The sequence below is a fragment of the Musca autumnalis genome, unplaced genomic scaffold (genome assembly GCF_047663935.1).
Source record: "Musca autumnalis isolate F117 unplaced genomic scaffold, ASM4766393v1 scaffold_3, whole genome shotgun sequence".
NCBI classification, from domain to species: Eukaryota; Metazoa; Arthropoda; class Insecta; order Diptera; family Muscidae; genus Musca; species Musca autumnalis.
The window spans coordinates 214779541-214795406 of NW_027411866.1; the positions used below are offsets into that span (position 1 = coordinate 214779541).

The 15866-nt window shown below is 36.1% G+C and overlaps 1 protein-coding gene across 1 annotated transcript; it reads right to left on the reverse strand.

Annotated features, from left to right (window-relative positions):
• Positions 1–11359: 11359 nt before the first annotated feature.
• Positions 11360–13045, reverse strand: LOC141398422 (uncharacterized). The gene has a single exon (XM_073975707.1). The coding sequence runs from the start codon at positions 13043–13045 to the stop codon at positions 11360–11362; it is 1686 nt and encodes a 561-aa protein (XP_073831808.1).
• Between the last annotated feature and the right edge of the window lie 2821 nt (positions 13046–15866).

Sequence of the window (15866 nt, forward strand, 5' to 3'; positions counted from 1 at the left end):
GTTTCGAATGTCTATGGGGGAGGTACCTGAAGAAGTGAACCGATATGGCTAATCTTCGAACTTAAACTAAGTTTGGATAAAATATTACGAAGGCCAAATTTTGGACCGAATCGGTTGATCCGTTCCAGAGTTATTGTGCGTCCAGAAAGTCAGACGGAAGGAGATAGCTAAAACGACGCCAAATTGTCTGAAACAGATTTCCTCCAAACATAATTGATGCGCTTAGTGCCAAAACGGCCTAACCTACATGTCCACAAAAATCAAACAGACTATAAAGATCTAACCAGAACCTTTTGAAATAACTATTAAAACAATTCCATATTGCATTGATTAACACTAGGCAATACTACCTTCTAAAATAATACCAATTTGTTTCAAAAGGTTTCAGTTAAATCTTTACAGTCTGTTTGATTTTTTTGGGCATGTGGGTTAGGCCGTTTTGTCGCTGAGCGCCTCAATTGGGGTCTAAAATAATTATGTTGATAAGACACATTTTGGTCGTATGAAAGTGCATATAACCTCTTTAGCCTAAAGGCTGAGGGCATAAAAATGCCATACCAAAACGTGGACCTATGTTCGCAATTTTGAGGGGGATATTGTCTTTTCGGTGGATAAATTTGTTGACAACCTTGAACTAAGAAAGCCAAATTTCAGCCAATTTAATAACTTCCAAATACCTAAACCCTAAATTCAAAATTACAGCAAATATATTTGTAGATAAAATCTTGAAAATAACTGAAATCGGGCGGTACCGTTATATGGGGGGCTATACCTATGTCCATAATTTTTGGTGCAGATTTGATCACCCTAAATGCCAAATAATAGCTAATTCCGTCTATCCAAAACTTCAGTGATAGGACACTCAATTTTTGTGGATGATCAATTTTACTATAGTAACAAGTGAGCCAAGGCTATAGTCGGGTCGGGGCCGACTATGTGATACCCTACACCACTACCCCTGTTCATAAGCTTTTGACTAATAAAATTCAAAATATTAAAATCGGGATAGCATAACGCCTTTGCTCTGAATGTCTTCATTAACACAGGTCAATTTTTTTGAAGCGCATCGATAGTACAACCCAAATAAAAAATGGAAAAGTGGGATGTATGCCAACCATCAATAGGCTTCTTTCTCTGTTAGACCCCCATCAACCCCCAAAAATTCGTGAGAATCCGATCAAAATTTCGTAGTGTGATTGCACAAAAATGGAAAAAGTGATGCATTACCGACTATTGCGATATCTCTGTTGTTTGACCACCTATGACAAGCTACTTCACATCGTTGTAAAGGTGATATTTTCTACTTTCCTTGCCAGGTTTTGCTTTCGATATAACTCCTACAGAAGGGAGATATTAACTTTGAAATTAAACGTTCCAAATATTTTTTTTGTCACATTCCGACCCCTGAATAATATCCGACCATTATCAAAAATCAAAAGGTTTTTTCCTCTGTGGGACCCCCAATAACACCCAAAATTTCGTGACGATCCAATTGAAATTGCGACCTGTAGCGTGATTTCCAAAAAGTGGAAAAATGGGATGTATTACCAACTATTGCGATATGTCCGTTATTTGGATACCTACGCCAACCTGCTTTACATCATTGTAATGATGAGATTTTTTACTTTCATTGTCAGACTTTGCTTTTGGAAGGTCCCGAACCAAAGCTGTCATATTCGTCAAGCGGAGATATTCGCTTTGAAATAAAACGTTGACTTTTTCTCCAAATAAGTTTTTTGCCCATTCAGACCCCTGAATATTATCCGACCATCACCAAAATCAATTGGCTTCTTTCTCTGTAGGATCCCCATTAGCCCCCAAAATTTCGTGACGAAAAATGAAAAAATGGGATGTATTGCCGACTATTGTGATATCTCCGTTATGTGGCCACCTCCGCCAACCTACTTTGCATCACTGTAAAGATGGGATTTTCTACTTTCATAGTCAGACTTTGTTTTTGGAAGATCCCCAACCGAAGCTGTGATATTCGTCATTATAATTAAAATCGCAAAAATAAAAAGTTGGGTTATATTAGCGGCTATTGCGATATATTCGTTGTTTGATCACCTACGAGAACCTACTTTACATCATTAGAAAGGCGATATTTTCTAATTTCATGGCCAGGTTCTGTTTTTGGTATACCCCGTATTGAAGCTGAGATATTCGCTTAGGAAAAAATGTTGTCTTTTTCTCCAAATAAGTTTTTTGCCCATTACGACCCCTAAATATTATCCGACCATCACCAAAATCAATAGGCTTCTTCATCTGTGTGACCCCCATTAACCCTCAAAATTTCGTGACGATCCGACCAAATTTGAGACCTGTAGCGTGATTTCCAAAAAAGTGGAAAAATGGGATGTATTACCGACTATTGCGATATCTCCGTTATTTGGACACCTACGCCGACCTAGTTTACCTAATTGTAAAGATGGGATCTTCTACTTTCATAGCCAGGCTTTGCTTTTGGAAAGTCCCCAACCAAAGCTGTGATTATCGTCATTATAATTAAAATCGCAAAAATGAAAATTTGGGTTTCAATTGCGACTATTGTGATATCTTCGATGCTTGATCACCTACGAGAACCTACTTTACACCATTAGAAAGGTGATATTTTCTGCTTTTATTGTCAGGTTTTGCTTTTGGTATACCCCATATAGAAGCTGAGATATTCGCTTTGGAAAAAAACGTTATCTTTTTATCCACATAAGTTTTTTGCCCATTCCGACCCCTAAATATTATCCGACCATCACCAAAATCAATAGGCTTCTTCCCCTCCGGGACCCCCATCAACATCCAAAATTTCGTGACGATCCGATCAAAATTGCGACCTGTAGCGTGATTACAAAGTTTAGATGGACAGACGGACGGACGGACGGAAGGACACACATAGCAAGATCGACTCAGCTCGTCGAGACATTCATTTTGGTATATATAAGTATGGGTCTACGACCATTATTTCGATGCGTTACAAACTTTTTGGCCAAAACCAACTTATAATACCCTCCCCACATAGTGGTGTAGGGTATAAAAAGGAAATTGGTGTTCGGAATTGGCGCGAACACTATACGTGTAGAAGTAAAAAAATTGACTTATATGTATGCCGCTTTATTGATTTATTTTATCATTTCACGGTGCTCTTGAATCAAATTTAAATGGAAGGTGCTTACACCTGGGAAGTTTTTGCGGATTCTGAAACTACTATGTTCATAGATGAGAAAAATCAAACAAACAAAAAAATCGCCGGAGCGCATTTTAAATAAATCGCGATTCAAGTTGACATTTTTAGGGGTTGGTTAGTTTTTTGCGATTTTGCTTGGAAACCGCAATTCTTATCAAAATGGGAATAAAGAAAATGTTGTAGCTATCAAAATTCTCTACAAGATTGAATGATATTTTCGTAGATTTTACAACTTTTGAGATATAGAAGTTGAAATTGGGACAATTCAATTCTGTTTCGCCTCCTTATAAAACAATGTCATAACGGCAATTTCCCAGCTTAAACTTATATATCTCAAAAACGTTACAACCTAGGAAACAATTACGAAAGCCAATCTTGTAGGGAGTTTTTACAGCAACAACATATTCTTTAGTCCCATTCCGAAAGGATTTGCAGTTTTCAGCTAAATCCTGAAGACCAACGAAAAAAATTTGAACGTTTGATCTGCACCTTTATACTTCAAAAATGGTAAAACCTAGGAAAATATCAATCAGCCAATCTCGTACAGAATTTTCACTGCCACAACATTTTCATTAGTCCCATTTCGATAGGACTTGTAGTTTCCAAGCAAAGTCGTGAAACCCTAGAAACCCTTAAAAATGGCAACTTGAATCCCGATTTATTTAAAAAGCGCTCCGTCGATTTTTTTAGTTTTTTTTTGATTTTTCTCATCTATGAACATTGTAGTTTCAGAATCCGCAAAAACTTCCCAGGTGTAAGCACCTTCCATTTAAATTTGATTCAAGAGCACCGTGATTTTTGAACGAAAAAATGATTAAAGAGTGGTATTGAGCTTCCGGGGAAAAGAAAAACTTTTCCCCGGAAATGTGTCATCACTGGTTCACGTTTTTTATTACCCACCATAGAACGGTACGGCCCGTTTTTCGGGGGTTTTCAGGGATTTAGCTGCATTATCCTATAGAAATGGTTGTAATGTCAATTGATAAATTAATTCAAGCTCGAGGTCATGTTTTTGAGTTGTATATTTATCTATTCATAATGAATATTTCGCAATTTTCATGAATTGTATCCTCAGGATAATCTAGAAATAATAAATAAATACAATTTTATTGCTTTACATCAGAAGGTTAAAAAACACGCACAAAAACTCGTGTTTTCAAGGAAAGAATTTTTTTATTTGCTTACAGATGAATACATACTAAAATTGTTTAAAATTTGTTTAATGTTTAAACAAGTAAAAAAGTATCAGTCGGCTTTGCCGACAGAGATATACCCTCAGCCTGTGATATTGAAACAATTTTTTCCCAAAAAACGCATGTTTTAAAAATTTTGGGCGTTTGAACTGACAAAAATGTTTATTAGGATTAAAGATCAAAAGTTTTGCGGAGGAGATTCTAAAAAGTATGGATCTCCAGCTACTACATATGATACCATAGGGGTTTTTTACAACTTCAGGGATGTTTGCTCAAGAAGTATGGACTTGCCCCTGAAACAACTTTTACCATCGCAATTGAGGCAGAGAATGCAAGTTGCTTCAACAAAAATCAAAGTGATTCGAGAGCAGGTCTTAAAGTGAACATGTATCCGAAATTGTGTGTGGGAGGTACCGGATGGAGTGGACAAATATAGTACATATTTGAACCTGATCTATATCTGCTTGATATATTAGGATGTGTAAAGTATGGGCCAATTCGGCCACTTTCTTCAAGAGTTATCGCACGCACAATTTTTCCGTACATTTTTGAACTTTTGTGGGGGAGGTACCTGAAGGAGTGGACCGATATGGCTTATCTTCGAACTTAAACTATGTTTGGACAAAATATTACTAAGGCCAAACTTTGGACCGAATCGGCAGACCTGTTCGAGAGTTATTTTGACCTCCAACCTCCTCACACGGTGTCATAGGGTTTTTTTTTTTGCAACTTTCAGGCTATTTTCTCAGGAAGTATGGACTTGCTCCTGATGAAACTTGTACCGTCGTATGGAGGGCAGTGAATACAAGTTGCTAAAACAAAAATCAAAGCTATCCGAGAGATGGCTCTAAACTGAACTTTTCCGAAATTTTGTGTTTGAGGTACCCGAAGGAGTGGACCGATTGAGTCCATATTAAAACCTTATCTAAGTCTGGTACACATTTCACGGTGGGCAAAGTACGGACCAAATCGGTTACTCCCTTCAAGGTCGTGTGCACAAATTTTCCGAACATTTTCGAACTTTTGTGGGGGAGGTATCGGAAGGAGTGGACCGATATAGCCCATTTTCGAACTTAAACTAAGTTTGGGTAAAATATTACGAAAGCCAAAATTTGAACCGAATCGGTTTATCCGTTCGAGAGTTATCTTGCGCTCCAGCCAGCCAGACAGACGGACGTACATTGCTAAATGGACTCCAAATTGTCTGAAACACATTTCGCCCAAATATACTTGGGGTCTAAAACCATTATTTCGATGAGGCACATTTTGCCCGTATGAAAGTCCCAGCAAAATGTTTGCCTCTAAAGATGCAGTTAAATCATATGTACAAGTGATCTGGAAGTGCATCGAATTATCCATTTTCACTCATGATTTTTACAAGAGCGTGACTTCGGTCCATTCCTTCCGGTACCTCCCCCCCAAAAATTCGAAAATGTACGGAAAATTTGTGCGTCCGATAACTCTTGAAGGGAGTAACCGATGTGGTCCAGTTCAAAGTTTTTGTCGTAACATCTTGTATTTACCGCCCCCCCCCCCCATGGGACGGTACAAGTTTTCTATGGGGCAATTCCGTACTTCCTGAGAAAATAGCCAGAAAAGTACAAAAAAACCCCCTATAACACAGTGTGTAGTGGTTGGAGCGCAAGATAACTCTCGAACGGATCTGCCGATTTGGTCCAAAATTTGACCTCCGTCATATTTTGTTCAAACTTAGCTTAAGTTCGAAGATAAGCCATATCGGTACACTCCTTCAGGTACCTCCCCCTCAAAAGTTCAAAAATGTTGGGAAAAATTGTGCGCACGATAAGTCTTAAAGGGAGTGACCGATGTGGTCCATACATTACACACCCTAATATATCTACAAGATGTATATCAGTTTTAAATATGGATTATATTTGTCCACTCCTTTACGTACCTCCCACACAAAATTTCAGATAAGTTCACTTTAAGACCTGCTCTCGAATCACTTTTATTTCTGTTGAAGCAACATGCATTCGCTGCCTCAATTACGACGGTAAACGATTTTTCAGGGGCAAGTGCATTTTTCTTGATAAAACAGCCCGAAAGGTGTAAAGACCCCCTATGGCACCATATGTAGTGTCTGGAGATCCACTTCCATAATGGTCAATGTCGATCCATTCCTTTTAGTATCTCCCCCGCAAAACTTTTGATCTTTAATCCTAATCTACATTTTGGTCGGTTCAAACGCCCAAAATTTAGGGGCAAGTCCATACTTCCGGAGAAAATAGCCTGAAAGTTACAAAAAACCCTATGACACCGTGTGTAGTGGTTGGAGCGCAAGATAACTCTCGAACGGATCGGCCGATTCGGTCCAAAATTTTGCTTTCGTAATATTTTGTCCAAACTTAGTTCAAGTTCATAGATGGATTATATCGGTCCACTCCTTCAGGTACCTCCTCCACAAATGTTCAAAAATTGTCACAAAATTAGTGCGCACGATAACTCTTGAAGAGAGTAACCGATTTGGTCCATACTTTGCACATTATGAAATTTCTACCAGACTTAGATGAGGTTCCAATATGGACTCAATCGGTAAACTCCTTCGAGTACCTCCTACACAAAATTTCGGAAAAGTTCAGTTTAGGACCTGCTCTCGAATCGCCTTGGTTTTTGTTGTAACATATTGTATTCACTGTCCCCTATACGAAGGTACAAGTTTCCTCAAGGGCAAGCCCATACTTCCTGAAAAAATAGCCTGAAAGCCCGGGCCCCCCCCCGAAATGATTTTCGTTCCTATGGGATATTAGTTTATGTTACACATTTTTTTAAGTTTTGAGAAAAATTTTAAACTGTTTTACATTTTTCAAGAAATATGTTAAGTATTTGGAGGAAGTATTGCAGAGAATTATTTAACTACATTGGTATACTTATTGTCCAACATATTTGAAAATATAAAAATAATGAAGAAATTAGGCTTTTTGAGCAATTTTCTGCATAGTTGTTGTTATGTTTTGAGGCGTTGTTTAAGCGTTTAATCGTAATTTTAGGGCTGACTGTGAGTGTTACTAAGTTCAGAACTATACGTTCATTTGTATTTATTGAACGTTTGTAGCATATTACGTCCAATACTTTGGCTCATAAACAACATCTAGGAAAACATTCTTGCGATCTTTTGTTTTTAAAATTTTTGATAATAAAATATAAAATCGTTGCTAAATCTTTGTGGTTTTAATTTTTGTATATAGTCTCTAACACATTTTTGTAATGAACTATTTTGAACATCATAACAATTAAAAATTCACGCAAAAAAAACTATATCAACCATTTTTTAAGATATAATTTCTGTTCCACCGCAGTGTCGTCGTTGTGGTTATTTGAAACTGGTGTCTTGCTACAAATTAGTAAATGCCTATTGGACAAAAAAAAAAAAAAAAATTCTGTCGTATTTTTATGTTTTGCTCGACCTTTTCGAATGTTAATAAAATGAAGATTATTGAGGTCAATGTTTATATTTTATTTATTGCGTATTATTTCCAATATTTCGAAATTACATTGAATTTCATCTTCAAGGATTTTTCTGTCGATTACTCTTTAAATTTTATTTTAGGAAGTACTTTCAATGGATGCACATTTCTAAAATGATAATCTTTCCATCTTCGGCAAAGGACTTTGTGACGACAAACGAAAGCAAAAAAACTGATCGGAAACAGATTCTTCTTCGTCAAAATCTCAACAAGTATCAGTCGGCTTTGCGGACAGGAACTGAAACTTTCATCTATGGACAGATCGAATAGCGGCTACTCAACCAAAATATTTCAACCCAAATCTATGTATTAGGAGTTTTTCAGAATTGTGTAGCCATTTTCGGTCGTATACAAAATATGGATTTTATCATTGATCAGAAATGTTGCGGAGGAGGTACATGAAGAAATTTACCGACCGACATAGTTCATTTTGGAAGTAGATCTTATTTTGGGAGTCATTCCTTTTAAAAGATATTGCGCCCACCAGTCATTTCAGTTCGTCACATCATAATTTTCAGCGTTTTTCAAGATATATGGACTTGCCCACGAAAAACATAATACCACTCAAAACACAAGGAATACCTTTAGTAAAAATTTCAGACCTTAAACTGCATTAAACAACTATTTTGAAGGTTTGTGAGGGAGGTGCCCTAGTATGGTCCATATTTTGAGCTAAAACTAAGTTTGGGCAAAATATTACTAAATCCAAAGCTTGGACCATCTGTTGCTCCGTCCAAGAAAATCGCGCATACCACTTTAGGCAAAATTCTTGAAATTTTTGGGGAAAATACCCGAAGGAGTAGACCGAAAATCACCATCATCGAACTTTATATAACGCTCGCAGAAATATTGTGATAAACAAAGTTTGGACCAACGCAGTATCCGGTTCGAAAGTTGTCGTACACACCAGCCACTACACATGGTAGCCGTAGGTGTTCTTTACAGGTTTCGGGCCATTTTCTCTGGAAGTATGGACTTGCCCCTGAAAAAACTTGCACTGTAGTAATAGGGACCCCGAGAACAATTGTTGCAAAAAAGCAAAGCGTTTCCAGAGAGGTCTTTTTATACCCTCAGCCTTTAGGCTAAAGAGGGTATTTACACTTTGATACGACCAAAAATGTGCCTCATCGAAATAATGGTTTTAGACCCCAAGTATGTTTGTACGATATCCGTTTCAGACAATTTTGAGTAGATCTAGCAATGTCCGTCCGTCTGCCTGCCAGACTGGTGCGCACGATAACTCTCGAACGGATCAATCGATTCGGTTCAAATTTTGGGTATCGAAATATTTTGTCCAGATTCCAAGATGGGCATATAGGTCCACTCCTTCAGGTACCTCCCCCACAAATGTTCAAAAATTGTCGCAAAACTTGTGCGCACGATAACTCTTGTAGGGAATAACCGATTTGGTCCATACTTTGCACATCGTGTAATTTCTACCAAACTTAGATGAGGTTCCAATATGGACTCAATCGGTCCACTCCTTCGGGTATCTCCCACACAAAAGTTCAAAAATATTCGGAAAAATTGTGCGCACGATAACTCTTGATGGGAGTGACCGATTTGGTCAATACTTTACACATTCTCATAATATCTACCAGATATAGATCAGGTTCGAATATGGACTATATTTGTCCACTCCATCCCGTACCTCCCACACAAAATTATGGATAAGTTCAATTTAAGACCTGCTATTGAATCACTTTGATTTTTGTTGAAGCAACTTACATTCGCTGCCTCTATTACGATGGTAAAAGTTGTTTCAGGGGCAAGTCCATATTTCTTGAAAAAACAGCCCGAAGGGTGTAAAAACCCCCTATGGCACCCCCATGGTCTATGTCGGTCCATTCCTTTAAGTACCTTTTCCGCAAAATTTTTGAACTTTAATCCTAATCGACATTTTTGTCGGTTCATACGACCAACATTTTGAAACGTTTTTTGTGGAAAATGTGTTTCAATTTGCACAGGCTGAGGGTATATCTCTGTCGGCAAAGCCGACTGATACTTTTTTGCTTGTTATTTATTAATTTGTTTATTTCATATTTCTACTTTAAACTAAATTATTATAATCTTATACAGGTATATTTACTAATTATCCAGAGAGGCCTTAAACTACACTTCTCCGAATATTTTGGAAATACTCAGTGGAAGGTTACCGAAAGAGTGGATCGATATGGTCCATCTTCGAAGTTGATCTAAATTTGGACAAAACGTTACGAAGACCAAATTTTGGGCCGAATCGGTTGATATGTTCGAGAGTTATCGTGCTCTCCAGGCAGCCATCCAGACGGACCAACATAGCTAAGTCGACTCTAAGTTTTCTGAAACACACTTTGGCCCTAAAATAATTATTTCGATGAGGCACATTTTGACTAAAGGCTGAGAGTATAAAAAATGTAGATTGAATACATTGGATTGGACGCCAGAATTTCATTTTAAACGAGTTCAAGACTGGTTGCCAGAGTTTTCCTTGTTCCTGATCAATTTATGAGAAGATCCACCATAGGAAACCAGAATTTCTATAAGTGAAGTTCGACGATTGGACCCCAAAATTAGTCTATTGATGCACGATTGGGCGACAGAATTTGTCATTTAAATACCCGCTAGAATTTCATGATGGATAGACTCACTATTGCTTAGCATTAGTTCTCTATCAAGAAAACCACTATTGAACTTCAGAAATTCTTTGTGATAAGATCTACGATTGGGCACCAAAATACCTTTAGGCAAATAACTACAATTGGCCTATTTATGACAATAACAACGATTGGACACCTGAATTTCCGAAATTTAAAAATTGACCATATTCTGACACCGCAGCGTGAGGGTTTCCGATTGTATGCTCTTTCTTTGGTCTTGCCGAAGTGATATCACTGAATTACATAACATTCACTGTGGTTGTGAGTTATTTGATAAATGGTACACCCAAAAATATAAAATATATCCATTGTTTTGAACATATATTAACTCTGATATATTGTCAAAAAAGTTCTGAAAACAAGGGGAAATTGGCCAAGAAGTCTTACGTCATTTTAATAAAAATAGTAATGAAAATTATTTCATCAGTAATATAAGTCTAAAATAAGCTTCACATCATTGCTAAATAAAAAATTTTCGCTAACATGAACTTTCAAAATTTTGGTCAGGTGGGCCACCCCCCGAAATGAAATCCTGGCTACGTCCCTGGATGGATGTAACGTGCATTTGGAGTTCTCAGGGGTCCACAAACTTCTCCATATGTCCAGGGTTGGTATAGCCCCCATATAACGGTAACATCTGATTTCAGGAATTTTGAAGTTTTTATTAACATTTTCGGCCAAAATTGGCTGTAATTTGATTAAGGGGCTCTCGGATGATCCAACATTTTTGAAGAAAAGGTGTTCTATTTGTCCATGGATGAAAATCTCAATTCACCCAGGCGGAAAGTAATTGGGAAAATGTCATAAATTAATTTTAGTCATTCATTTATTTATTTATTTGCATTTTTTGTGGTTCATGGTTTTTTAGAACATTCTCAAAAATCCATTCAATTTACAATCATAAGTTTCAATAAAATCTGATAAATTGTTTACCATAGCACCGACACGCTCAGATTTTGTCAAATACCAATCACAGTTGTAGTAAATGGCGTTGAGGAAATACATTTGCTTGAGTTGTTGCAGGGTGGTGAAGCCAAACATTGTTAAGTATTTGCGGATCTCTTCCTCAGTTAGCGATGAAAAGAAGATTTCAAATGAGGCATGCATGGCCGTAACTCCAGCAATTTTTTGTACTTCCTCATTACTGAAACCGTACTGCGTACCATCAAATGATTTAAAAATACCCATACCCATAAGGGTGGCCAATGAACTCTGCTTAAAGATGTCATCAAAGGCGACATGATAAAAAGGTGCTCTCAAGAGGCCCAAGGGCAAAATCAAAAGATTCATAGATGGGTAATATTGGGGGCGAATATCAGAATAATATTTATAGGCTGGACTTTTAAAGACAATATTATCGCTTTTGCGCAGGTAGCTAGTGTATACAAAGTAATTGTATTCTATTTTGTTATTTAATTCCAATAATTGCAGATAATTGCCATAATAGTCATTGGTAGTCAAATGCAAATTGCCGTAGTAAGATTCCATCATTTTCATGTCTTTTCCACTAAATGAATAACCCACCCTCAGATGCATGGTTTCCAGTTTAGTAAAGAATTCTTTTGGTATTAAGCCATACTTGTCCATATGCAGAGTTTTGTTTATGTTCTTGACAACATTTTCAAACATTTGTTGAATTTTGGGTATGTCGTCGAGCAGCTCTGGGTGTAATTGTTCATAAATCCAATCAATTGCCATGGGTAAAAAGCTTCTGGCCCTGGTCATACATTCATTGGGAGTGTCTCGTTTATTGGCCATTTCCAAATAGTGTAGAAAACGTACTTCCAAATAGCGGCACAGGAATAGGCCATCATATTCCTTTATGATATTATTGAAGGCTTCCATATAGGCAACATTATCAATGGTAATTTCCATGTCGGCATCAGGTTTTTTGGGTTTCAAAAGAGCTGTTACATATTTTTTCAACCATGGATAGGGTAGTTCATTGAATTTGAAGATTTTCTTCTCTTTTTCAGCTTTGATTTCGTACAATTTATCTTCAAACTTATCAATAATTTCCCATAATTTCATAAAATCCATTGTACCTTCGGGTAGGGGCATACTGTCGTTATATGCCTCCAAGTGGGAGGCATACACAAAACGAAATATATCACAATAGGGTTTGGTCAAATCAATCACAAAGCTAAATGATTTTTGAAATTGCAATGACGACGCTAGGGAAATATCATTGAAACCGTATTTACGAAACATGGCCAAAGTTTTTGGCCAAGTGAACTCCTTCACGTTCTCACTGTCATTGGGGGTAAATAAGGCCCATTTAATATTTGCCTCTTTCTCCATCCATTGCATAAATTTCAGGGGAATAAATTCTTGGCTCTCAATGCAAGATGCATAGAATTTTTTTAGGACTTGTACAAAAGCTGGCAAATCCTCCATGGGTGTCTTTTCCAAATAGTCCATTATTTCCATGTTCATCTCATAGTTTAACATCTCAGCAACGGAGGTATAATTATCACGATGCTCTTCATGAAGATCAGACCACTTATAACAGGCATAATGATAGAAATCAGAACAGGGTTTATAATCCATGTTTAGATGATCCATTATAAGGTTTTTTGCTTTTGATTAATGGCATTGTGATCCATTGTCATATCCACGCAGAGGCACTGCACCACAAGGGTGGCCAACACCAAAAATAGCTGGCCAAATATTTTCATATTTATTTCACGTTTCTTTCAACTGCCACCGGAGAGAGATTCACTTCGAACTTGAAACTAAACTAATTTATAAGCCTCGAATTCTGTGCTTTTATAATAATCTGGACTCTTATGTATACCTAGGTGTGCGTGTGTGAATTGGATCATATCACTATTGAAATATTTTGTTTGAAATGTGGCAACAGACAATAGGTAAAAATGGAACATCTTATCGCAATGTCAAGGTCAGACAAACGCAAAAAAAATTGAACAATCTTTTGGTAATTTTAGACCATTCTAAATTAGCCTTAAAATATACAAAATAGACGCGTTACCAACACTGCAAGTGGAATTCTGTAGCCACCCAATTCTTTAAAAATATTTTTAATAGCATCTCAATACGTGGTCTTTAGATAGTTTAATGATTTTTATAAGCATGTAAAGATTGCCTAAGGGTTTTTTAAAGACCACATTAGGCGTGAATTTTTAGTTTTGTATGGCATCTAAAGATCGCATTAGGCGTCGATTTTGATTTAAATGAGTTTATAAATTGATGGAGATTGTATATCGACTATTTTCATATTTTGCCGATGAACGTAAGCTGTTTACTTTAGCTATTGCCACTAAAATTATAAGTCCGGAAAGTGGATTTTTTAAAAATTGTTCTCATGGACCTTCAGACAACCAAACGTGGATTTTTTACAAAATATTTTTTCATGGACCATCAGACCAACAAACGTGGATTTTTTAAAGAATATTCTTTCATGGACCATCAGACCTACAAACGTGGATTTTAAAAAATATATATATTTTTTCATGGTCTCTCAAATCACAAAACGTGGTTTTTTTTAAAAAATATTTTTTCACTGATCTTCAGGCCACCCACCAAACGTGGATTTTTTTATATATTTTTTCATGGACCATGAAACAACCAAAAGTGGATTTTTAAAAAAAAATATTTTTTCATGTACCATCAGACCACCAAACGTGGACTTTTTTTAAAAAAATAGTTTTTTGTGGACCATCAGACCACCAAACGTAGATTTTTAAAAAAAAATATTTTTTCATGGTCTCTCAGACCACAAAACATGGATTTTTTAAAAAATATTTGTTCATGGACCATCAGACCAACAAACGTGGATTTTTTAAAAAAATATTTTTTCATAGACGATCAGACCAACAAACGTGGATTTTTTAAAAAATATTTTTCATGGACCATCAGACCAAAAAACGTGGATTTTTTTAAAAAATATTTTTTCATGGACCATCAGACCAACAAACGTGGATTTTTTAAATAATATTTTTTTTTTAAAAAATATTTTTTCATGTACCATCAGACCACCAAACGTGGATTTTTTAAAAAATATTTTTTCATCCACTATCAGACCACCAAACGTGGATTTTTTAAAGAATATTTTTTCATGTACCATCAGACCACCAAACGTGGATTTTTTAAAGAATATTTTTTCATGTACCATCAGACCACCAAACGTGGATTTTTTAAAAACTATTTTTTCATCCACTATCAGACCACCAAACGTGGATTTTTTAAAGAATATTTTTTCATGTACCATCAGACCACCAAACGTGGATTTTTTAAAGAATATTTTTTCATGTACCATCAGACCACCAAACGTGGATTTTTTAAAGAATATTTTTTCATGTACCATCAGACCACCAAACGTGGATTTTTTAAAGAATATTTTTTCATGTACCATCAGACCACCAAACGTGGATTTTTTAAAGAATATTTTTTCATGTACCATCAGACCACCAAACGTGGATTTTTTAAAGAATATTTTTTCATGTACCATCAGACCACCAAACGTGGATTTTTTAAAGAATATTTTTTCATGTACCATCAGACCACCAAACGTGGATTTTTTAAAGAATATTTTTTCATGTACCATCAGACCACCAAACGTGGATTTTTTAAAAAATATTTTTTCATGGACCATCAGACCAAAAAAAGTGGATTTTTAAAAAAATATTTTTTCATGGACCATCAGACCAACAAACGTGGATTTTTTTAAAAAATATTTTTTCATGGACCATCGGACCAACAAACGTGGATTTTTTAAAGAATATTTTTTCATGTACCATCAGACCACCAAACGTGGATTTTTTAAAGAATATTTTTTCATGTACCTTCAGACCACCAAACGTGGATTTTTTAAAGAATATTTTTTCATGTACCTTCAGACCACCAAACGTGGATTTTTTAAAGAATATTTTTTCATGTACCTTCAGACCACCAAACGTGGATTTTTTAAAGAATATTTTTTCATGTACCTTCAGACCACCAAACGTGGATTTTTTAAAGAATATTTTTTCATGTACCTTCAGACCACCAAACGTGGATTTTTTAAAGAATATTTTTTCATGTACCTTCAGACCACCAAACGTGGATTTTTTAAAGAATATTTTTTCATGTACCTTCAGACCACCAAACGTGGATTTTTTAAAGAATATTTTTTCATGTACCTTCAGACCACCAAACGTGGATTTTTTAAAGAATATTTTTTTATGTACCTTCAGACCACCAAACGTGGATGTTTTAAAAATATTTTTTTCATCCACTATCAGTTGTAGATACCATCTTCCACAGTTGGTCCGAGTTGAGTGGAAGCTATGCTGACTTCTTCAGCTTTTTGAAAGGTACAACTTAATTTTTTTTTTTCATTTATTAATTTGAAGTTATCACTACATGTTCT